General features: G+C 43.4%; 1 protein-coding gene across 1 annotated transcript in view; it reads left to right on the top strand.

The window, feature by feature from the left end:
* The window catches only part of SORCS3 (sortilin related VPS10 domain containing receptor 3), a 550689-nt gene that overhangs the window by 394217 nt on the left and 130056 nt on the right, over window positions 1-26416 (top strand). Inside the window, exon 7 of the mRNA XM_075842847.1 lies at window positions 7142-7260. Coding sequence (XP_075698962.1) covers window positions 7142-7260 — 119 coding nt within the window. The remainder of the gene's footprint in view (window positions 1-7141; window positions 7261-26416) is intronic.

Below are 26416 nucleotides of genomic sequence, written 5' to 3'. Positions count from 1 at the left end.
ATGCCTAAATACCAGTGCCATACAGCCGAACCATAACTAGATGCTGCTTGGCCGCAAAGCAAAGTCTGTGACACGGCCCCTTAATAATCAAGTGGCATTTGTATTATTAATCCCATTACTTCGCGCAGAGTGACCACTGGGCCCCCTATGGCTTCTGGTCCAAAGTGTGACCGCAACCTCGGCACCCCCAATAGTTATGCCACGTGCTATAGTTTCTTATACAGATCATGAATAATACCAATGCCACAAACACGAGATTTGTTTATGAAGGGCCACCAGGGGGTAAGTGTAGAACGGGGCATTTTTGGTGAGGATTTGGTGAGTAATTGCCCCTTTTCCCATGCTGTAATCTGAGTTACTGTTAATAGGATTTTGACATCTTCGGCTGTCTGTGCACCAGAAAGGGAAATTCACAGTAGCTACGAGCTGGAATAGAGATGCGCCATAATTTACACCAGTTTCCGCCATAAATTATAGTAAATTTGTCAGCCCGTGGGTAGCCACGCCTCTTTAGCTAAGCCCTACCTACTTTTTAGAAAAGTGGTGTGAGCGCCACAAATGGCCCAAAAGTTGCATTTTGTGCTGTTGTTACTCTAGAATTCTGGAGTAGAATGTGTAATAAATTGCCTCTTATATCTTCCACAATGCATCAGAGCACAGAGGGACCAGAATAATTCTGAAGGCAACTTTAGATGTAAATGGAGTATAAGATCTGATGTACGTCTACAGCGGCACAAAATGCATAAAACTCTCTGCAAAGGTTCTGAAAAGTTCACATTATACATTAAATTCGGTTGTAAAAGTGGAAGTGGATGAAGGATCATTTTATAATTTTTCATACTATTTCTTTTTCTATTTTTACATTCTACTTCAGATTATCGTTAAAATTGGAGATGTTGACGATGTCTTTTTTTTCTCTTTCTTGGAAAATTAGAATTTTAAGTTGATAAGCTGTCCTGGGTACAAGTGTGATATCTAGTTCTTGTTTTATTTGTTATATTTTGGGTGACTATTATGTTAGGGTCTAAAGTTTTTTAGGGTCTATTTACACGTCAAATATATATTTTTTGCCACAATTTTTGGGGACATTGGTGCAAAACGTTGCAAGTTTTTACACAATTTAGCAAAGGCCCTGACAAAACTTCACAGCTTAAAAGTGGTTTAAACCAAGCTTAAAGGGGTTTTCCGGTTTCTTATAAATAAAGCTGAATGACTATACAAACAAAAAGTCATACACCCATCTAATATACCCTGTGCCTCAACTCCCCACCACCTCCAAGGCACCAGTTCGCTGAGTGTATTAGAATATTCCCATCTACGTCCAGAGGCCGCAAAACCCCACACACCCCATCCCACTCCCAGCCAAGGACTGGAAACACCCGCGCCCAGTCCAGGCAAGCCTAACAGCCTGGACTCCAGACTGATACATTGCAGCAAACCAGCAGAGAGATTTGTGCAGCTGCTGCTGACATGTTTAGCTTGTAGAGCAATTCCCAGACTGGAAACAAGGGCAAAAGCCCACAGCCCCAAAATGCCACTTTCTTTTTCCAAATTTTTCGAGTGACTTGATAATTTGCAAGTTGTTCCTCTATTACTATTCTACATTGATAAATGTGGGCCAATGGCTCTGATCTGTATCCAAAACCCAACTTTCCCAACTAAACCACGAGCCCTCTTGAAGGAATATGTGTGGTGTAGCTGACATACCTCATAAACTATGGGCTTAGCTTTTTCCTATATAAGACACTGCGGTGCTTCGTTTCATTGTAATAAAAAAAACAAAAAACTAAAAAGCTAAATTATTGTATTTTCCTGCTTGCAGCGCTTTACTGATATTGTCCATATGAGGCCAATTAATTTTGTTGTAGCCGTTTGGGAGTTATTAAAATCTTAACTGCAACTAGACGTTTCCCAGTTATTAGCACCAAATGATTAGTTTACTGCTCTGCTGCTTGAAGTTGTAGGAAGGCGGGCGGTAAATATATCTAAAATCTGAAGGAACAAGAACATATTGCGCCTCCATTTAATCGCATCATGCTGCTCATCAAATCCGTCAAACCGTAAAAATGCGGAGATGCGTCCACTTTCCCATCTTTCCAAGTGATATCGGTGATGGTAGGTAAGACAAAGAGTCACCGCCAGCACTGATAATGGGATCCAAGCGATTGTTCAGGTTATAAAACTTATTATCATACCCCCTATGAGGGAACTCTGAGATAATATTGGGCAGTCCTCTGTTCAGGATCCTCAACTCTTGGTCAAGGTGGAGAAGAGTTACATAAAGCGTCTCCCTCTCTGGGGGACCTACCCTGTCTTGCATTACACAGACAACACATTAATATGAATGGACACTGGGTAATACTTAATTTCTCCTGTGGAGGTGCTGCAGGGAAATAGAACAGCTACTGGGAACTTTCCCCACAGATCACAGCTGATCGACTGAAATCCCAGCTGGGCGACACTTAGTGATCAGCTTAAATGGTGGGATCCCACTGAGTGGTGGCACATTTGCACGCACTCCTGATTCGCACTATATGAGCACACACCTTTTTTTCTCCCGGCCTTCTGGCTGGGAGATGAGAAATTTTTGGAGGGGAGGTGCAACCTTGATGCAGGCTCCTAGGTGGACACTGGGGTGGCAGCCCATATAGAAGCCTTGGAGTGTTGTTGGGTCTCCCTAAGCTTTGGCGAGGGGGGATCATCGATCCTTGATCCTTTGGGCCTATGGTTCGAGGGCCGGGAATGGTTATGTGGTGCCTCTCTCCTTTAGGAGAAGGGCTGCGATAGATCGCATCCTTGTGCACTTTTTGTGAGGCACCTCTGAATTTTTTATGCACTTGGGTAATAGAAAGCTCGACTTGGGCTTTCAATAAATATAATCCGCTTATAGTCAAGGGACCCTTCTAACATATAGGGATTGACCTCGTCATGTGATATCTTCCACCAGAAATCACCTGGTGTACTAACTTCTCATGAATGTTCACAGCTTCAGGACAGCTCACCCCAATCCCTTTTCCAGGAGCTGTTTTGCATAGCTCCTCCCACTCACAGATACACTGCTTGTTGCTGTGTACCAAATCCTCCCCTCCCGTCTGTGCTCCTTGTTCCATGCTTACCCAGACTGCTGCTAAGATGCCGATGCACATTCCCTTGAGGAGAGATAAGGGGCTGCTGGAAGAGTCATTTGCAAGCGAGCTGTTGGTATCAACATCTGACGGGACCCGGCAGCTTGACATGCACACTGAAAAAGAGAAACTGTAGAAGACAATTTTTTTTAATATAAACCAATTGCAAATAAACTTTATTTCCGGAAATACAAGCAATACACAGAAAATGAATGCAGTTGTACAGGATCTGCCAGGCACAGCTTTGAGGTTAACGCCCATAGGTAATCAGTCTTCACCTGAGTCTATGTCTCTGAGACTGACTCCAGCTTCCACTACTCAGGCTGGCAGGCTTAGGAGTGGGAGAGCCTATCGCAACCTGGCCAGACGGAGCTAGCTCCCGCCCTCTGTCTATTTATACCTGCCTTTCCTGTTCCTCCTTGCTTGTGATTCTTCTCGTGTGGTTTCCTGGCCTAGCTACAGCTCCTACTATTTGATCCTGCTCCATATTGACCCTGGCTTACTGACTACTCTTCTGCTCTGCGTTTGGTACCTCGTGCTCTCCTGGTTTGACTTGGCTCGTTCACCACTCTGGTTGCTCACGGTGTTGCCGTGGGCAACTGCCCCTTTCCCTTTGCTTTGTATTCCCTTGTATGTTTGTCTCGTGCACTTACTGAGCGTAGGGACCGCCGCCCAGTTGTACCCCGTCGCCTAGGGCGGGTCGTTGCAAGTAGGCAGGGACAGAGTGGCGGGTAGATTAGGGCTCACTTGTCCGTTTCCCTACCCCCCTCGTTACAGAAGTGATGTCCGTAGCCGTATGGTCTTGTGCACGTGGCAGAGGGTTGGGCATGCAGCTTCTATGGTAGCACATGAAGTCGCTAGGGTTCTGTATTCTGGATCCATATACATTCCATGTTCCACTATGTGCTGCTTCCATGATCAATGCTTCTATGAGAGAATACGTCCATAATATGTCATACTAGAAAGTCACTACCCCTAAAAACCCTAAAGTTCCAGAATAATACAAAGCGGCACTACAGAATTATCACAAGTATAAAATTAGAGTGACATAGATGTACACTATGGGCTTATACAAACACCACCGTTTTGCGTATACAGCTTCTATGCAGACCTACGTGTCTCCATGTTTAATAACTACAAACAAACTCTGTGAAGTCTGATCCTACTTTCTTCCATCTGTTAGCAAGAGGTAGGGAACATATTGAGGATAGTAGGACTACAGGATCAGACTACACAGAACATACTTGTAGTCTGTTACCATGGAGACACGTAAATCTGTATTACAGCTGTATAATGGTAATTAAGCTTATTTACAATGTAGTTTTATTTTTGCATTGGAGCAATACAAAAATTGGTTGCAAAGGTGGAGCTAATATTTAACAACTGCAGTGTTTAACCCCTTTCCACCCAGTTGGTATCTAGCATTTCGCTGCTGCACCTGTGCGATCATCCAAGTGAGCTGGGATCAGAGAAAACCGCAATCCTTGCCATTTAATCTTTGACAATTAGAATTGCTAATTAGGAAATATACGGGAGTTACGATACTGGTGCACATCACATCATGCCAGTTTACAAATTCAAAATTTTAGAATTTACAAACCGCTCTGCTACATCTGTATGTGAGTGGGGTCTACAGATGTAAAGAGTTAACTGAAGCAGAGCAGTGTTCTGTTGTTTTTCTTGAGGTTACTAAACTGATAATCTGCAAATTAGTGAAAGAGTCTTTAAGAAGGATGCTCTGGTGTTCTGGAATCCGACAACGGCTTGGTCAATGCATTCAATATCCACAAGACAAAGAGAGATTACAGTCCAGTCTCTGACTTATCTATAATCAATGTCCAGCAACGCTCACCTCCTCAATGACTTATGGGTTCTATGGAATAATACAAACATTATTCAATTACAACAAGGATCTTCTGCCAATCAGACCTGAGGTCCACCCAACACACCTGAGGTCCGCCCAACACACCTGAGGTCCGCCCAACACACCTGAGGTCCGCCCAACACACCTGAGGTCCGCCCAACACACCTGAGGTCCGCCCAATACACCTGAGGTCCGCCCAATACACCTGAGGTCCGCCCAATACACCTGAGGTCCGCCCAATACACCTGAGGTCCGCCCAATACACCTGAGGCTCGCCCAACACACCTGAGGTTCGCCCCAACACACCTGAAGTTCGGCCAACACACCTGAGGTTCGCCCAACACACCTGAGTTTCGACCCAACACACCTGAAGTTCGGCCAACACACCAGAGTACCGCACCGCACACCGGAGTTCTGCCCCGCACACCGGAGTTCTGCCCCGCACACCGGAGTTCCGCCTTGCACACCGGAGGTCCGCCCTGCACACCGGGGGTCCGCCCAGCACACTGGAGGTCCGCCGAGCATATCAGAGGTCCACCCAGCACAACGCAGGTCCGCCCCTTACACCGGAGGTCCGCCCCGCACACTGGAGGTCCGCCGAGCACAGCAGAGGTCCGCCCAGCACATTGGAGGTCCGCCCAGCACACCTGAATTTCAACCATTCCATGAGGCTTAGCTTCCAGTTGTTGGTCTTGATTGGTCACCCTGTCAAGGGGAGTAGCTATAGGGCATTCAGAGGTAGCAGTCGTACCTGGGTTCTGGTTCTTCAGGAGCCCATGATAGGTGGGGACCCAGTTATAAATTTTCATTGGGGCTGAGAAGCTTCAAGTTAAACCTCTGCAAGGGGAATTCCGCTTTGACATATACTTTTTGATAAGACCTGCTCGGTTACAGGGAGATGATATAGCAGAGTCCATTAATGGGGACTTTTCCACTATTAGTCAGAGCAGAGGACGACTCTGTGCGTTACACTGACACTCGGTGTTCTGAATCAAAGTGTTCGCTACTGGTCAGACCTTTTCCTAGGGAAAATCTACAGTCAATTTTTGAGGAACCACAATTTTTTTTTTTTTAAATCCGGCATCACATGTGATTTCTTCATCTAAGCAGTTCTAGGACAATTTTCCAACAGCTATTTCTTTACGGTTCGGGTCCCACAGCAACATTTATTCTCCCGCAGCTAATATTGTGGTAATACCGCGACTCAATGTTGAAGGAAAAAATTGTGAATAACTGACAATCGCAAGTATCCCGATGATGGCAAAATTCTTGTAAATATCACATGACTTTTACTCCATAGGGAAACTTCAAAATTGTTTGCAAGTCCAAGAATATTTAAATGTAATTGCGACAGGCAGGCTTCCGAAAGTCGCTATGGAGGCGTGGCCAAAAAAAGCTACAAGTAATGTAAATTTTCAGTAAAAACATATGTAGTAACTTGTGGTTTTCACCTTTTTTTACATACTGCGCTACTACTGGCCCCAGTGAACATACCCATATGGGCAGCATGGACCAACTCTGTACAACACTGCGACATATGTTGGCGCTATATAAGCAACAAAAATAAATAACATACTCTTGTTGCATCAGTCTATGGGGATGTTTATTAACCTTTCTACATCTGTTTTCTAGTGTAGAAAGTCACAAAAGGCCCAAATGGGATAGTACAGTACATGCCGCTAACGCCACTTTTTAAAAAAAAATGTATGTGCCGTAGCGGAATGGGGCAGGGCCACCCGCAGCCGGGCACATTTACTATAATTCCCGCCAGAAACTGGCTAAAATTAAAGTAGAAACCTTCGCCAGGACTTTATAGGTGATGCAGTCCTTAAGACGTTGAGTGCTGCGTCGCCTATAAGGCCCTGACGCTGCTGGGTAAGGTGAGTATTGTTTACATATCCGAATGGGGTGAGCAAACCGTGATAGGGCTCAATCTTTACTCTATAATTGTAGCCGAAAGATGCATCACGTTTATATATAATAAAAAAAGATGTATTGCACCTTACTCAGCGTATGAAATGCGCCCCCCCTGTGTTATTAACCCTAATGAGGGATTTTGGGCATTGTATGACCATATAGAGTACACAATATGGAACAATCTGAAAAATTATGCGCCAGTTTTGCTGACCTATTTTTAATCCCCTTTCCACAGATGCTCATTATATAACCTGCAGAATCCAAGAATGTGCGGAGACGACCAGGAGCGGCCCTTTCTCCCGTTTTATCGATACCAATTCCTTAGTGGTACAAGATGAATACGTCTTCATTCAGGTAAGAACAGAACACAGGGGCATCACTTAATATTCCATTATATAGAGATTTCTTCAAGCCCGAAGACTCCACGTCGCTCTGTGAGACGTCTGTATTCGCTAGAGTGGAACATTTTCTGGTTATTAATGTTTCTTTAGCCTCGTGAATACGGTTGTAGGAGGGACACGCTGGAGAAGTAAGACGTGGGGTAGTGGAATAATAATAATGCTTTATTCGCTATACTGAATGAAATAACTGCTTTCTTTCTCCTGAAAATCTTACCTCCAGCAGAGGCAGGCTCCTCTCCTCCGCACCCCGCAGCCCCCTCCACCTGTAAACACGGCCACTTAGAGACTGCCAGATTCGTCAGCTTCATTTTTATTTGTTTTGTATAAATGCATAGTTACATATGGAGCTGCTCATACATAAAACCTATGCATTTTGAGATTATACAGTCATATAAAAAAAAGTATTTGCCCCCCACCCTTTCATATATTCTCTATTAATGCATATTTGCTCCTATAGTTTTTGATATTTGAAAGGATATTTGGTATTGGACAAAGGTAATAAGAAAATACAGATGTTGAATTATTCTTGACACATTGGAGTTATTGTGGCAGTACCTGAAACGATATCTTGGATATCGGTTGTTGGATGTGGGTCTTGGATATTGGTTGTTGGATGTGGGTCTTGGATATCGGTTGTTGGATGTGGGTCTTGGATATCGCTGCTGGATGTGGATCTTGGCTATTGCTGTTGGATGTGTGTCTTGGATATGGGTCTTGGATATCGGTTGTTGGATGTGGGTCTTGGATATCGGTTGTTGGATGTGGGTCTTGGATATCGGTTGCTGGATGTGGGTCTTGGATATCGGTGCTGGATGTGGATCTTGGCTATTGCTGTTGGATGTGGGTCTTGGATATGGGTCTTGAATATCGGTTGTTGGATGTGGGTCTTGGATATTGGTTGTTGGATGTGGGTCTTGGATATCGCTAGTGGATGTGGGTCTTGGATATCACTGGTGGATGTGGGTCTTGGATATCGCTAGTGGATGTGGGTCTTGCATATTGCTTGTGGATGTGGGTCTTGGATATCGCTAGTGGGTGTGGGTCTTGGATATCACTGGTGGATGTGGGTGTTGGGTATCCGTGTTGGATATTGGTGTTGGGTATCAGTGTTGGATATATTGTTGCCCAGTCTATTCCTATGAACACAAACCTTGGCTGGGAACGGAGAGGCCACACTTTTGCGGATTTCTCTAAAATGTTTTTGTGACTTTTTGGATCAGTTGTCTCTCCATCCATGGAGTAATTTTGGCAGCCTGCCACACCTGGGAAGATTATCCGGCGCTCCTAGGAGTATGTATTGTGGGACGGGGAATTGAATTAAACATCCTCAGACCTATTTTTGTGTTTGGACTATGTGTGTTATAAGGGGGCAATATATGTATCCCATCCGATGGCAAAGCACTCTAATTATATTTTATTAGTGGGTTATACATGATGTTTCCGCAACAAGTTGATATTTAGAAAATATAATGAGCAAGGAACAATAAACGTAACTGGCTAATTGGATTACCGCAGTTTTTAGTTTTGATCTTTCTTTTTAATTATAATTTTTGGGCATATGTCTATATTCCAGTAGTATAGTAGAGGGTACCTCCTGCCGAAAATGGCAGAATCCACATGTGAAGTAAGTATGTGAAGCCTAAATTTGATAAGCCTTGGGGCTATAGTCTGTTCTACTGATTTCTTCTCAGCCTGTGGCGCTGTATGTTAATGCTGTCTTTTTGTCAAGCCCCTGATCTTTCTATTGGGTGCAGTAAGACACGTTCAGACGAGAGAGAGACGAGCACACTGCGCAGGAATTGCCAAGCCCAACAAAATTACAATCTTTCTAAAAACATACTTGCCAACAGTCCTGCAAACCAGGACCACAAAAAGGGGGGATTTATGCTAACTTTTATTACAAAGTTGTATTTCTGGCCATTTTTGGGCATTCATGACAGAACGCTAGTAGAGCTAAAAATGTCCCGCAATTTGAGGTACATTTTTATTTTATTTTTTATTACATTACCTTTTTTATTCTAATCACTTACATCCTTTTTATACATAGCCAGATATTATGGGACACCTGAAGTGTGCTCTTTCATGGGAAAACCCTATCGGTAATTTTAATGGACATGGGTTACCTAAATGATTAAATTGATGGTATCTGTGCGGTTCTGATTGTTACAAGGGAGCCCCCTGGGTCCCAGAGACAAGACCCTGTGATGAGCTTCCGGAAGGTGGACCGCAATGTTATAAGATGTTCCCATACATAATCTATAAATCTATTGCATAGGTAAATATAATTGATAAAAGGAATAAAATGGTGACAGTTTTTTAAGTTTTGATTTGATTTCAATTTATAAAATGTGTTATTTTCTTTTATGTCAGGAAACACATTGATTTTTTTTTTTTTATATTTTTGTTCACTGTGTTCGGGAATATAACTTTATTTATTTATTTTCGAAGCATTGATGTTCAGCTTGGAAGTCACAGTGATCAAAGTGCAAAAACAGGAGATAAAACATGACGTGACCTTCAATTCCCCACAGTTCACACCACTGTGCATGTTCCCTTTCATCCTGACTTTGCTGCAGTCATAAGTAATTGCCACCGTTCTGTTCCTAGGGAACTGGTGTACTGATGCCCACATTTTCATGGAAACATTTCGCTGGGGGTAGTGATTTTTTTCCAATGATGTTTTTTTTCTATTTATTGAGATGCGCCAAGCTCAGAGATCAGAAGGCGGGGGGGGGGGGGTGTCTAAATAACGCCTGATAAAATGGGACCAAACTCAGGAACAAGCAATATCCCTAATTGATACCATTCCGCTCTTCATTACCAAATGCAACACCCCAATGCTAAATATGCAATGTCTAGAAAAAAGTATTTACCCCCTTCCCTTAGCGATTGTAATGTTTTATTCTGTAACGACATTGAATCGCTGTGGATATAATTTAGGCATTTTTTTTTTACACTGTTCATCAGGAAAAACTTTTTGAAACAACTTTTTGTAATTGTAACAAATTATTACAAATTATAATGAATGTAAAACACAAAATAAACCAATGCAAAAGTATTCACTCCCTTTAAGTCAGTATTTAATAGGGTGCCACTTTAGCCTTGAATCTGCATGGATAGATCTCCGCGCATTTTGACATTGTGATTAGTCTTTTTTTTTTTTTTTGTGTAAAACTGCTAATAGTTGAAGGAGTGAATATTTTTATTTTATAGGCACCGCATAAGGCCTCATTTACACGAGCGTAATATACGTGCGTGCGACGCGCGTGCTTTTCACGCGTGTCGTACGCACCTATATTACTCTATGGGGCAGTTTAGACGATGCGTGAATTTTGCGCAGCGTGAGTGCTTTGCGTAAAACTCACGACATGTTCTATAATTGTGCGTTTTTCACGCAACACGCACCCATTGAAGTCAATGGGTGCGTGAAAACAATGCATGCCACACGGACGCTACTGCGTTGCATGCGCGAAAATCACGCAAGAGCTGTCAAAAGGATGAATGTAAACAGAAAAGCACCACGTGCTTTTCTGTTTACAAACATCCAAACGGAGTGTCAAATTAGAGATGAGCGCACCGAACTTCACCGGGTTCGGCCGAACTCGTTTTGACCGAACCCGGCAAAAAATGTTCGGGTACGCGACGTCAGGAGACAGTCACTGCCCACGGTGCTCAAAGACTTAAACTGTTTCAGCACCATGGACAGTGACTTCGGACTTACCGATAAGTCCCGGCTCCTTCCTCCAGTCCGACCTCCCGGGATGACAATTCAGGCCAAGTGACAGCTGCAGCCAATCACAGGCCAAGCACAGGCTGCAGCCAATCACAGGCTGCAGCGGTCTCATGGCCTGCCGCGTCATCCTGGGAGGTGGGGCCGGATGACAAGAGAGGGACGCGTCACCAAGGCAACGGCCGGGAGACCGGACTGGAGGAAGCAGGCAGTTCATGGTAAGTTTGAACGTCTTTTTTTATTCACAGGTTGGTGTATATTGTGATCGGCATTCACTGTCGAGGGTGCTGAAAGAGTTACTGCCGATCAGTTAGCTCTTTCAGCACCTTGGACAGTGACGGGCGTCGACTACCTCATCTCTATGATGGCGGCTGCGCGAAAATCACGCAGCCGCCCATCATACACGGATGACACACGGAGCTGTCAAATGCCTTTTGCGCGCGCAAAACGCAGCGTTTTTTGCGCGCGCAAAACGCACACGCTCGTGTAAATCAGGCCTAATGGGAAAACTAGAAGTGAATTTGCGGACACTTTTATTTACAGCCACTTCCTCCACTGGTGGCTTCAGATGAGGTTGTCTGCTGCTAAATCCTTGAAGCCTGTTGTGACTGGGCGCTGTTATTGTATTCCAACCGATTTGAACCCTAGCCTCCCCCTATGAAAAAAAAAAAGTGAAGGAAACCCTCCCGAGCACCCTCACTCCATAATATGCATGATCACAAGTCATACCTCCCATCATTTAAATCCCAAATCGCTGAACAGACTTGGTTCACACCCCCCCCCCAATGCACCCATGAAGAGTCCCAAGTCCTTACAACCTAAGCCCACCATGGGATCCTCTGATGGGCCATTTTAAGCCTAACCTCTCTCCTCCTGAGCACTCTTACATGAATGATCACGAGTCATACCTTCCAAAGGATGGGAACATGGGAACAGTTCAAGTCCAGCCCCAATCCACCCGTGATCAGTCTCTAAACTGCAGAGAATCACCCCTTTGATGACAATCTACATAATCCCCACCTCTGTGTGTTGATGTTTGTGGGACAGTCCCACGAAAACTGGACTATTGGAAAGTAAGATTTTTCCATTAAAATCTTCACTGGGCACCTAGGCTCTCAATATTGTGGCTACTAGACTCCCACTATCATGGGCCAAATGACTTATTTTGAAATTGCATGGTGTACTATGATGGCATTAGGTGGTAGTCGTGTAATGTCTGGTATATCAGTAGTCAAAAAGGTTCTGCATTAAATCTTCAGCAAAGCTTATCCTTATCCTTGCAACTCATTGCACCCAGTCACCCCAAAGTCAACCATTTTCATCAGACGCCTCACAGTATTAATAAAAGATGGGGCTGGAGTGTACCAAACTAGTTTGGTGCTTTGAGCAAAAAAGCTTAAATACTCTCCCTCCCTCCCCCATAACTGTGTCCCATACTGACAGCCATAGTGCTCCTATAACAGTGCCACCATTAGGGCCCTCATAAGAGTGACATCTAAAGTTTTCTCATGACATTGGCATTGTCCCTATAGCTGTGACAACCACGGTGCCCCCTTAAGTGCCCCACCATAATGTCTCCCAATAAGTACTAGCCACAATTCTCCCAGCAGTACCAAACACACTGCCCACCCAGGAGTACTCGAAACATCTTCTCGTCTGAGACATGAGGGACTTTACCTGTAAGCAACCCCCAAAGGGTGTTTACATGTAGCTTTCTGTGCCTCCACTGATCTCTATGATCAGTGCAGGAAAAAGAGACTGGGACGGTCATCGGTTGACAGCAGTCCGTTCTCTGCTTAAGGGCTCATTCAGACGAGCATGTATCTTGTCCGTGTGACGGCAATTAAAACAACATGTATTTCAATGGGGTCGTTCACACACCCGTTTTTTCAACAGAGCGTGTGAAGGGTCTGTGAAAAAATAGGACATGTCCTATTTTCCTGAGTGTCACGCATCCCACCATAGACTCTAGTCTATGGAGGATCCTTGACCACGTGTCCCACACAGATGCAGTTTTTCACGTCCGAGGGTAGCTGCACTCGTGAATATTGTTAGAGGGGTGCTCTATAATGACGAATTTAAGAGCAATGTGCCCATATACTGTTTTCATGGAGGTCCTCTGCTTTAGACCTGGGTGCTACTACTAAACAAGTTGGAGGACATTACGATGCACCTACCTAGGCGGGCGATGCTGCTACACCCTAGGCAGCTACCTATCCCGTCTATTTATTTTCCTGACCTTGGTTGAGAGGGGTGCCTTAACCTTATTAAAATATAAAACAAAGTAAAATTCATGAAAAGTAGTCCTTTAATTTACCAAAATAATTTGCATGTGATCATCCTGACACAAATCTGAGCCGATTATTTATTGGCGCACCCATAACTGATCAGATACTTTGTGCCACAATTAATCTTTACCTACTTTCGAAATGAAGTAGAACCTCCATGGGTCCCCATCCGGCAGAGAACATGCATAGAAATGTGTAAATTAAAAAAAGTAATTTAAAATATCTGATTGGTGGCCATTGGAATTGAAATTTTTTCCCTTCTCTAAGTTTTTGGACATGACCTCTGGAGATCTTATTTATTTATGAATTGATAGAATATGTATTAAGTTCTAATGTTTTGTCTATACCTATCCAGATAATTATAGAACAAGCAAAAATGACTATCTATACATAAATTATCTGTCAAAAGAAGAAATTATGACGAGCGAACAGACATTTTATTTAAAACGATGACATTTCCACAACGGCGCGGCGATGTACTTACAGATCTTTTTGATTGATTGAATAATTAGATCGTCTCTCCAGACAGTATTTGTTATTTTTGTGACAAGTCATTACTATTTGGTAAGTGACAACAGCAAAACATCGCTCTTTGGTTTCATCTTGTGGAGGTGTTATACGCGGTGATAATTGGTTTTCCAAGTTTGTTTTGTTCATTTTGTGCTTAATATTCATCTCTTACTAAAACTCTGTATAGATGAAAGAAAATCCGATCCGGCTCCGCTGTGTACATTCTGGGTTTGTTACATGAGACGATAATCATTTGATATGTTCTCACATTTCCCACAATTTCTCAACAAAAACATTGAGAACGAAATAAAATAAATAAACGGAGGGGCAATAAGTGACGTGGTTAACTGTAGCCAATGAACCACTCTCTCTATATATATATATATATATATATATATATATTGAACCAAGCTCAGACTGCACCGTCAGACTATCACAGGTTCATCCGGTGAGCCGAGGCTCTGACACAATATTAAGCTTCAAGGTCAAGCAGAAGACAACCCCTTTCAAGGTCATTTTGGAGCCAATCACTTGCCCTTAGGGTCTATTTCTTATAGGGTTATTCACCCAAATTTTTTTTACTTTATTAATGATTTGTCCTGGGTATAAAAAGATAACACCTATATAGATGGAGAGTGGGCCAACAGAATTATTTCCTCTGGTGGCCCTAAAAAATCCCAGTCTACAATGCTCGATAGAACTTAGTGGGTGCCCTGAAGACCACTTATGATTTTCTTTACCAATGTGTGTACCAACCTATGTAGCTAATTTTGCTGTTTTTATGCTGAAAAATTTTTTCCTCGGATAAAAGAAAAATTATGGCATTTTCTATAGAAAAAAAGTAAGTAAAAATAGATAAACATTTAAATAAAAAAAAATCCTAATATACTTGAATTAAATTTGTTATTATTTTAAACCAGAGTTTCTTCCCCGTTTGCCCAAGCTTTACTATATTTAGCATACAATCTTTTCCTTTTCGATCTCTTGAGGTCTTAGAGATTCTTTCTCCTCTCTTCCTTATTAAGGTGTATCTAAAATAAAAACAAACGTAAGAATTTTTGCACTAATGGTACGCGGGCGCTTTTTTCATCTCCTGCTCCTTTTTTTTATTTATTTTTTTTTAATTCTGAGAAGCCGAGATCCTTAGGAGAAATCAATCCACACAATTTATTTTTAACTTCTAACTTCTTAGCTGCCATTGATTTTATCTCTGCAATCAATGGCTGAAAGAACAACTCATCAGAGCAAGCGTTGGCCTGGTCCGAAGACTCTATCGAGCCAAACATTAAAAGCTTGTTATAAAACGAAAAGTATGAAGATGTTTAATGATGAGCTTGATCAAACTGGTTATACAGGTGAGTAATATCCAGCTAAGCATGGCGCACAGATTCAGCATCCTGTTTGCCGGGATGTATTTGTTGCGGCATCTCTGAGAGTCCTGATGGAATTTTTACAATATACACTACACAGTAATGCACCCGGGAAAATCTTCTAGAGGTTAGTAAAAATATGAAAACCGCGAATTAGTTCCCTCATACAGCTAGAATTAAGGGAAAATTATTCACTTTACCTCTTCATTTTTCAGCTTGGCGTCTACTTTCTTATGCCACTGTGAGGGTAGACACTTGTCTTTGTCCTCACACAGTTAAAAGATTTAGCGACTTGGGGTTCCGCGTAACTTTGTGCCCTAATATATTGAAGAGAACCAAAATTCTTATTAATCAGTATATATTCGAATATATGTGTAGACAGGAGCACAGAAGAACGTTTGGGGATGGGATAGAAAATATTTGGATTGGCCAATGTCCGTTTTGCTCATTGTTGGGCTTGAATTTGCATTTTCGACATGTTGGGGCAGTGTTTTCTCACCAGGGTTCCCTGGAACCCTGGAGTTCCTTAGACCGTGGTTAGGGGTTCCCCAGAAGAAAGCGTAGGCAAATGTTTTTTTGCTTTTGTAGTATAGATAGCATAGATACTTAGCCAAGGAGGGCAAGCAAAGCAGTCAACAAATCTCAACTACAGAATTAAAGAATGCTTTGCTGCCCTCATACCAAGCTTCTGCCCAGTCACCTGTAAATGTTATTATCTGTTAGATCTGCCCCAGTCACCTGTAACTGTTATTATTATCTGCTAGATCTGCCTGGTCATCTATAAGTGTTATCTGTTAGAACTGCCTGGTCACCTGTAAGTGTTATTATTATCTGATAGACCTGCCTGGTCACCTGTAAGTGTTATCTGTTAGACCTGCCCGGTCACCTGTAAGTGTTATCTGTTAGACCTGCCTGGTCACCTGTAAGTGTTATTATTATCTGTTAGACCTGCCTGGTCACCTGTAAGTGTTGTTATTATTATCTGCTAGATCTGACCTGGTCACCTGTAAGTGTTATCTGTTAGGCCTGCCTGGTCACCTGTAGTGTTATTATTATCTGTTAGACCTGCCCGGTCATCTATAAGTGTTATTATTATCTGCCAGATCTGCTCCGGTCACCTGTAAGTGTTATCTGTTAGACCTGCCCGGTCACCTGTAAGTGTTATGTGTTAGACACGCCCGGTCACCTGTAAGTGTTAGTATTATCTGCTAGATCTGCCCGGTCACCTATAACTGTTATTATTATCTGCTAGATTTGCCTCGGTCACCTGTAAGTGTTATCTGTTAGACCTGCCCGGTCACCTGTAAGTGTTATTACTATCAGCCAGATCTACCCCGGTCACCTGTAAGTGTTATTATTATCTGTTAGATGCATCTAGGACTAACATCAGCTCAGCCATGAAGTGGTAGACCACACAAATACACACAGAGCGGGGCCACCGAGTTCTGTATCGTATGACATGTCAAAATCGACTATCTTCTGTTGTATTACTCACTACAGAGATCCACACTGCGTCTGGACATTAGCACCAAAACTGTGCATCTGGAGCTTCATAAAATAGGTTCCCATGGTCGCTGCCCGTAAGCCTATGATCACCATATACAATGTCAAGCTTCAGCTGAAGTCGTGCAATGCCACCACTGGACTCTGGAGCAGCGTATTGTGTGCCCCTTATTTCCAGTGAAGGAGAATGTTAATGCCGCAGCATAGAAAGACATTTTACACAATTGTAGCTTCTAACTTTGTGGTAACAGTTTGGGGTTCGGCCCTTTTGTATTCCAGCATGACTGCGCCCCGGAGCACAAAGCGAGCTCCATAAATACATGATGTGAGGATTTTGGTGTGGAGGAACTCGAGTGGCAGCACAATGCCCCGACCTCAACCTCATCCAACACCTTTGGAATGAATTGGAACATTTTTTGGCTAAAAAGTTTTTATTTGAACAGGCCATTTAAAATAATTATTTTTCATATTTTACAAGGCTCACATTGTGGCAGAAGATATATTTTACCCATATTAAATCAAGACAAAGCAAGCATGTAAATGTTTTGCCTTTCCCTTCGAAGACATCTGCACATTCGATTGTTAGTTTTAAGAATCTCCTCTAAACTGTTAAAAAGCCATCCCTCATTGGTTGTCCAAGTAACAAAATTCTGACTGTGTCTGTTCGCACTTGAAAAGCGGAGATAAAATAGCTCAGAAACTGTGACAGAATAATCTTGGAAAGACAGATGTGTGTAATGGCAAACAGATTTGTCCAGAAAGATTCATTCCCCTTGGCCTGAGGCCCAATTAAACCCCGTAAAAGCGAAATTCCAGAAAATTAGATTAATGAGAAAGTCATTAGCAAGCGAAAAGCTAGATAATTTTGCAAGAACACGACTGATGATCACAGAGCAAATAATTGGATGACATTCATTAAATCTGCACTAAAACACAGGATTTAGTCGAAAAGCCTTACTAATCCTGGGATTTACCATTTTGGCTACTTTTCCTTAAATTGTATTTTTAATCGAAATTCTCTAAAATAAGGCCTCATTCACACGGCAGGGTTTCCCGTCCGGGTGCCGGCCGTTCATAAATCGGCCGGCACCCGGCTGCATTAGGAATGATAGACCCCTAATGGGGCTATTCACACGACCGATTTTTTGACGGCCGGAAAATCCGGCCGTCAAAAAATAGGACATGCTCTATCTTTGCCCGGACACCCGGCCGCCCGGCTCCCATAGAAGTCTATGGGGCCGGGTATTACACGGCCATCACCGGAATGTGTTCCGAGTGATGGCCGGGTTTCCCGTGGCTTGCGCTCTATCTCCTCCTCCTCACAGCGCAGAGTGCATGTGAGGAGGAGGAGTTGATGCCATTCTGACGAATGGCATCGCTGCACACTGTGTTGCAGGGCCGGGGTGTACAGCAGGTGGAGGGAGCGCTGCGCTGGCTCCCTTCCCCTGCTTGTTAAAAGCACCCTGGCTCGGCGACACCTTCGATGGCGCTGCTAGTAGCAGCAGCTGCTGCTGCTGCTGCTGCTACTACTGCAGCGACGCCACTATAGCAGAGCGGGGAGGTATCTCCCTGCTCTGCTATGTGCTAGCCGCACTTTAGCTCCTTGAAGGAGCGGAATCCCCGTGTGTTCGGGGATTCCGCTCCTGGACAGAGCGCTTGATGTCTCTGTCCATATCTGGGCAGTGACATCAGGGGAAACTCCTGAAGCGGAATCCCCGAACACATGGGGATTCCCCTTCAGGAGCTGCCGCTGATGTCACTGTCCGGATCTGCCCGGCCCGGCACGGATGCATAACTTTATGCAAACCGGCCGGGCAGAATGGCCGATTTTACCGGCCGGCACTCGGGCTCGGACCCGACCCGGTCGTGTGAATCCCGCCTTATATAGCCTTTCACATTATCTTTATTACAATACTGCGGCTGGGAGGAAGTGCTCGTACGGCTGGGGATTGACATTTACTCCGCAATGATGTAGAAAAGGACACCCGTATTATGAGGAGCAATAAAGGGGCAGCTTTCTAGTGACCTGGATCTTATATTGCATAAGACACTTTAGTAAATGAAAATGTTAGAGATTTTACGTAATTTGGGAAAATAGAGGGTCGTCATGGTCACAAAGATTGACGCTATTTATATTTGCCAAAAGAGTTGTTACTCGCCTCGCTACAATCTAGCGACACTTTCCTGCTTGCGACCGCTGGCCCCTGTGTACCTTGGGCCATGTCTGGTTTCCATGATGACCAGCCCATTTTGCCAACATCACTGCTCGCGGCGTTTTACCCTCCTGGCCAGCGCCGCTCCTCTCTGAGGCCAGCTTTTGGCCACCTCCCATTCTGCTCTGCCCTGGGTCCTGGTCTTCGCTTGTCTAGTGATATTTGCTTGTTGTTTTTGAATTTCCTGTGTTTGACCTCTTGCCGGTCATGTGTGACGAACCTCTGCCGCCTGCCCTGACCTTTTGCTATACCTGATTCTGCATACTGTTCTTGAGTTTGCACTACGTCTGTTAACGTTTGCCGTCACCAAGGGAAACTATTTTGGTGGATGAAACCTGGGGTTCCCCTGTAGCAAAGTCCAGATCACTGTATAGGTGCTAAAGCATGAAAACTAGTGGTTTCCTAGGGCTAGACTCAGCTCCCTAGTTTGGCTTTACGTCAAATTCCTTGGAAACAAAGTGGGTTAACACCACTCTCTGCTGGCCCCGTAACAATCACGCAATGGCAGCTTTTAAACAGATCCACCTAGGGACTCTTTCCTGTTCTGACCTTGACCCTAGCCTTGTTTCTGGATGTCTCTTTAGTCTTGATCCTTTGGATTTGCCACCTGGTTGTTTTATATTGTGGTTTTGACCTCTGATCCCTCTTCCGGTTACTACTTTGTCTTCTCCTCTTGTTTGCCACTCTATCGGTGACTGTATCACTTCTACATCTTTACAGCACATGCACCACCAATAGTTGACTACTGTGGGGAGTGCGACCTGGGAACATGACTGGGAAAGACCATAACTCCTTTTGGGGGTTCCAGGGTGAAGAATGGAGAGGTTCTTTAGACTTTGTATCTCAGTTTAGCCAATTACGCTTCAAGGATCCACTTCCTGGTGAGAACCATAACGGGGTAACATTTCTTTTGATGTGCTGAGCAAATGGCATGGTGTCATCTAAAGCTGAGGTCCAAAGATGAAATGATTATCATGGGTGGTCTGATCATAAATGATGATTGATTTAAGATAATCATTATGTCTATAGTTCTAAATTAATTGGTTCCAACCAGTAGAAATGTGAATCTGAACATTTATTGGGTTATATTTTCATATATGGATTTTCGTTATAGCATATGGGAACTTTCCAAGTAACCATTCTGATAATGAAAGATATTGGAATGGTCTTCGGATTGTGGGGGATCATTAAATTGCGCCAGTTTATAGAATGCTCGGTCATCAATAAAGAGCCTACTGGGAGCATTAGATCTGCCTGCAAACAGTAGACAGAAGAGAAGTCCATAAATATACACTAGGATTAGTAAAATAATCTGTATACAAAAAAAGTAGAGCCATACAACATCACATAGCATCAAGAAAGGGTTAAAAAAAAAAAAAAAAGTCTTATTGCATTTTGCTGGACTTTTACCGAGTATCTGTGATTTCTAATCAAGTCTGATGATGTCACCATTCTGCAAAAATACCATGATCACATGCGAGTATGAAGACCCCTATGCTGCTGTTTAAACATGATTATGGAGTGAAATATGACCCCCTCCTAATCCTAAACGCCTGCAAAGAGGTATAATTTTCCCAATGGATGCCAAGATCCCAGCACTTGGAGTAGGTCCATGAAGTCAAAAGCTGGGAAAAATGTTTGATGTCAAGCAAGGCAAAAATGATTATAGGTGGACTGGTACACAGGCTGATGTCAATGTAGGAAAAATGTGTTCATTCAGGAATGAAGCCGATAAAGTAATTGGTCATCTCTGCCCCGCCAATGAAACTTCAAGAACCTTGTTTCACTGGACCTAGGACAAGGTTATTGAGTGGTGACATTTTTGGGTGTGATCTTCAAATTTTTGCCGGGGCCATTTTTAATTTCAGATGATTGTGGTATATCCAGTGCTGGCCATACACATACAGTAAGATATTGGTCATCTAAATGTTCATTTGGCCCACATCAACCCAGCTCTCTAAAAAACATACTCGCTCAGACCGGCCCGGTGAACTTATTTACTGCCATAAGGAAAAAAAGGATAAGCTGCTGTCTGACATCAAAAGAGATCGAAATGCCCAGTCTTTATATCCTTGGGGAACCAATGGGCTGTCCCCATACACATTAGGTTACATTCGTCAGCATGTGGCCAGCAAAAACATACCACAGCAATAGCCAAGAGGATGGTAAGGAATGAGTAATCGGCTTGTGAACCATGACAAATGGATTTTGGTTGTGAATCTTAATCACTCTTACAGACATGGAGGGTTAAGGAACCCAACTGACCATTACTATAGCCTACGAAAAGGCTGGTGTGAACGAGACATATTGTCCTACTAGAGCTTTTGACGAAATGCGTCAGGTATTCATTATCTTAGTTGATCATTTAAAAGGATACTGTTGCCAACTCAGTATTTCAGTCCGTTGCTTATAAAGCGTGAACGTATTTCACAGTTTTTTACAGAGATTGGCATCAGTCCTTGTCCGAAATGGGGCTGATAATCTAATCAGCCTATCTAAGACATACACACAGTATACAATTTCTTAGGAACGAATTGACCCATCAGAATATTTTTGGAATGTCAAAGGAAACCACAAAACCTACAATAAAACATGGAGATGCAGATGTTGTCATTGGCTAGACTCCAAATCAGGACCCGCAAGGCGACAGTACTAACTGTAACATCCACAGCGGCGGACCGTTGGGACTACTCACCACCCCGATGGCCGCAGTGAGCGCTGGTTCGCATCTCTTCCCCAGGAGACGCCAGCGCTCACTACCACTCCACATTGCCTGAGCGTTGTTCGTATTCCTCTGTTAGTTATGCAAATAGTCCCTTAGTGTTATCCTGTCCCCGTTGTTCCCGTACCCTGCTACCTGTATCCCGTGCTGTAGTTGTTCCTGTGCCCGCTGTAGTGTTGGAGTCGAGTTCTGCCATCTGCCACGTCTGCTGTGTTACACCTTGTCTGGTGTCATCTGTCTCGTCTGCATCACCTGCCGTCAAGATCCCATCTGTGCCTGGGCGTTGCTACTGTGTGGACTATCACAGGTACCCTTGTGCTTGGACTATATATATATATTAACTTGGTACACTGTAGTTTGGCCAACTGCCATCCCGCTACGGCGGTGCGGCCCAGGGGGTCCACACACCCACAGATTGTGACCCTAACCACTAAGCCACCACACTGTCCTCACGATCAATGCCACTATCCCAAAAAAAAAAAACTCTAAATGTAGAGGTTTGTAGTAAAGTCAAAGCAATCCAATCCAGAGTTAAGTTTGTAATTTTTTCTATCTGTTATTTTAGCTTTCATTTTTTGCTTTTTGTAATGTTTATATAATTTATACTTTTATATTGTATTTATTTTGCTTAATCATTTGTTAGCATTGCCAGACGTTTAGAGATTTACTTTATATAAAAATACAACTATACATAATTACAGCTCAATTTGTACATTAGCAAACGTGTTGAAAACCGGAGGGGTGAATGAGATTTATTGTGACATAAAGCCGAGGATGGCAGCATATCTCTGAGGCCTGACCTTGTGTTTTGTTGGATGAGGCAGGAGAGGATAAAAATACACAGACAAGGTCACAAAACACCCAGAATATAATTCATTGCTGAATCTTTTTGTCCTCGGGATCAGAACTAGAGATTTGTAGCGTTTGCATTAACAATCCTTTGGTTCACTTGGTGCAATGCAATGTAAAGCCGACCTGCAGCATAAAATATTCTTCCGGATCATTTAAACCCGTAAGGACCAGGTTAGTTCTGGACTTCGAAATTAAGACACATTTTTGTGTATTTTTTTTTTATTCCTTGTCATTACAGTGCTCACCCTTTTTTTTTTCCTTCCTACCTTTGGGTGGGTAGGAGGGGGGGGGGAGTTAAACTTGTACTAAACAGAATTTTTTGGAGCCGTTTTTCATTGACTCAATAGAAAAACAGCTCCAAAAACGGCCACAAAAAAACGCAAGTTGCTTAAAAAACGGCTGAAAATCAGAGGCTGTTTTCCCTTGAAAACAGCTCCGTACTTTCAGTCATTTTTTGTTAAAGTGCAGCTAAACGTTTGACAAACTTCTGACAGGTCATAGTGACATATCAGAAGTTTGGATTGGTGGGGGTCCGAGCACTGAGACCCCCAACAATCGCTAGAACAAAGCAGCTGAAGCACTCGTGTGAGCGCTCAGCCGCTTCGTGTCTGTTGGGCTTTTTCCGGAAAGCCGATGCATCAGAGTACGGACTCATAGACTTTGTATTGAGTCCGTACACCGATACATTTATTTCTGGAAAAAGGCAGAGACACGAAGCGGCGGAGCGCTCACACGAGACCTTCAGCTGCTTCGTTCTAGCGATTAGTGGGGGTCTCAGTGCTCGGACCCCCACCAATCCAAACTTCTGACATGTCACTATGACATGTCAGAAGTTTATCAAACGTTTAGCTACACTTTAAACGTGTGAACATAGCCTCATTGTTCACTATGCGCAAGAAGTGTAGACCCCTTTTTTTTACGTGATCGACATGATTGACTTAGCCGGAAAGGGGGTGTTGTCTTTTGGAAAGGAGTGTGGCTTGAAATGTAACATTGTGTGCCAAAACGCACCAAAACTTAGTAGCAAAAAACTGTCATAAACTAAGACAAATAATAGGTATAATGAAGACAAAGGTGTCTTACATGTCTAGCAAGATGCGCCAGATTTATCATACAACATACACTACTTTAAAAAATTTGCTGCGTTTTCTGACTGTCTTGTCTAAGTTTACGCTATCCAAAACTTAGATAGTATTCGTAAATCTGCCCCAATGGGGCATGTTTACTATTGCTGATGAACCCGTATTCATTTTCTATGCTATATTCATCAACAGGATGCATAGCTTTTGACAGTTTACCCCCAATCGTCACTCGTTGAGCAGAAAACGATGGCATTTTCAGGTGCGGAGGCTGATAAGGCGCATTCCGACAAAGATTAAGGATACGAACACACACAGCATAAACACTGGACTCATTGCGGAAAATCCGCCACGTATTACAGTAGCAACAGTGTGGGTGATATTTCAACAAATCTCGCCCCCACACAATGCAGCCGAAAAAAAGCATAAAAAGTGACCTGCGGTGCAGTGTCTTCAATTGCAGCATGTCCATTAATGCAGCGGAATCACAGCTCTTCTGTTGAGGGTTTTCCCATTGAATTCATTGGGGTGCTTAAACCCGTAACAAAGTAGTGTGTGTTGCGATATTTGTGACGGAATCGCAGGGATTCTGCCACAGAAATCGCAAGTGAGAAAAAAAAATAGACTTCCCTGCTTCTTCTCCAGTCTGGCCTACCTGGATGACGTAGCAGGCCATGTGACCGCTGCAGCCAATCACAGGCTACAGCTGTCACATGGCCTGCAACATCATCAAGGGAGGCCGCAGTGGACGTCTCAGGAGGGAGAGGGTAAGTGCAATAATTTACGTAGCGGAATTTACATCCGAAAAAACGAACCACAGTGTGGTGCGGGTTTTCGGACGGCATTCCCTACGGTGTTCAGGGCGGATACGCTGCGCAGCTTGACGCAGTGTATCCACCCTAAATACGCTGTGTGTCTTCCTACCCTTAATGTAAAAATTACCATTCATGTTCATGACTATCTCCATTGAAATCGAAGCATGTTTAATCCTTTGATACCCAGGAGATAAGATGCATGGAGAGCCTAGAGGTGCCTGGAGAGTGCCTAGAGGTGCCTGGAGTGCCTAGAGGTGCCTGGAGAGCCTAGAGAGTGCCTGGAGAGCCTAGAGAGTGCCTGGAGAGCCTAGAGAGTGCCTGGAGTGCCTAGAGGTGCCTGGAGAGCCTAGAGAGTTCCTAGAGGTGCTGAGAGAGTGCATAGAGGTGCCTGGAGAGTGCCTAGAGGTACCTGGAGAGCCTAGAGAGTTCCTAGAGGTGCCTGGAGAGTGCCTAGAGGTGCCTGGAATGCCTAGAGGTGCCTAGAGAGCTTAGGGGTGCCTGGAGAGTGCAGAGAGGGTGTCTGGAGAGTGCCTAGAGATGCCTGGAGAGCCTAGAGAGTTCCTAGAGGTGCTGAGAAAGTGCCTGGAGAGTGCCTAGAGGTGCCTAGAGTGACTAGAAGTGCCTAGAGAGCCTAAGTCGTTCCTAGAGGTGCTGAGAGAGTGCCTAGAGGTGCCTGAAAATTTCAGAGGTATCTGGCAGTACCTTATTCTCCTCTTCCTACGAAAAGGGTTATGCACCCTCGACTGATCCAAGCTTTTTAATGGGGGTCGGGAGGATAGCTATTGGATTGTTGAGTTTAAATGAAGCATGTTAGTAGGTTATAGCAGTAGATGTGTGATATTTTACCACCATTTCCTATAAGATTTTAGGTGTAGGCTCTCTCGTGTATCTCATCAGTGAATTTACCTGCATTGAGACATAGACTCTTTTCTCTGAAACCTACAGAAACTTTTGTCTCGTCCACGAGCTCCACCTTCAATGTCTGCTTTGTAAGGCCGCTGCGGGCGTACATTTGAAATTGAGGATGCTTCATTCATCAAAACCTTGAAACTCAGCCAGTTCCTCCAAGTCATTCCTTTCCTCATTACAGCAGGTGTTATTGTTCTTTATTCGTCTTCTGTCAATATCATAGATAATACCTGTTTTCTCCCCTAAGCGACACGATATTACTGCAGAGCATGTTTCTCTTTTAATGGAATTGAATCCCGGTGGTCATGACACAAAGCAGCTGTTACCAGATATTCACCTCTCCATCACTACGTGTCGCCACAATCGTTGCATTTGTTCCATTTTACTGCTTAGCGTCTAATAATCAAATCATAGAGTCAGTCTCATTTTTGGCCGAGCGAGCGGCCCCTTGTCATTTCCAGAAATTTCAGATGACCAATATCTATGTCATGTGTGGGCTCAGCGTTTCTTGTATTTTTTTTTTTGCCTCTTGCTACGAGTATATCAATTTTATTGCACACCATTTAATCCAGAAGCCTCCGTGAAGTTAATGTGATATACAGTAAGAGAGTTATCAGACACAACACAGTGAAATCTCCTGCAGAATTACACCAGATACTTTATGAATCTCTGCAGATACCGAGAAGCACTATAGGATTGGTGTATACACGAGGGTGTATATATATATATATATATATATATATATATATATATATCATCTTAACAGTCTGCATTACAGTTTCAATGGTTTCAATGCCAGCAATGTCATCATAGCTTGGAGGTATGGAAAGATGATGGGTTGTCATTCCGTGAACCTTTTATTCTGAGGTCATGGACTCCATTAAAAAAAAATAATGTGTATGTTGTGCTAAATACTCTTTTCATTATTCTGAATCCCATTATGATACCATATTCGCTTTACCTTTACTCTGTGCTTATTGTTTTCCACTGTTAAATAATGTACTTATTGTGTGTGTCTCCCTGGTAAAAGGGAGGGAATAGCTGCTCTGACCCCAGTTTAGGCTCTGGAAGGTGTTTTCACTAGAATATACTATGTATAAGAATATAACTACTATAAT

The sequence above is a fragment of the Rhinoderma darwinii genome, chromosome 11 (assembly GCF_050947455.1).
Source record: "Rhinoderma darwinii isolate aRhiDar2 chromosome 11, aRhiDar2.hap1, whole genome shotgun sequence".
NCBI lineage: Eukaryota > Metazoa > Chordata > Amphibia > Anura > Rhinodermatidae > Rhinoderma > Rhinoderma darwinii.
The sequence above is the reverse complement of the archived record's forward strand: the minus strand, read 5'-3'. Positions and strand labels throughout refer to the sequence as shown.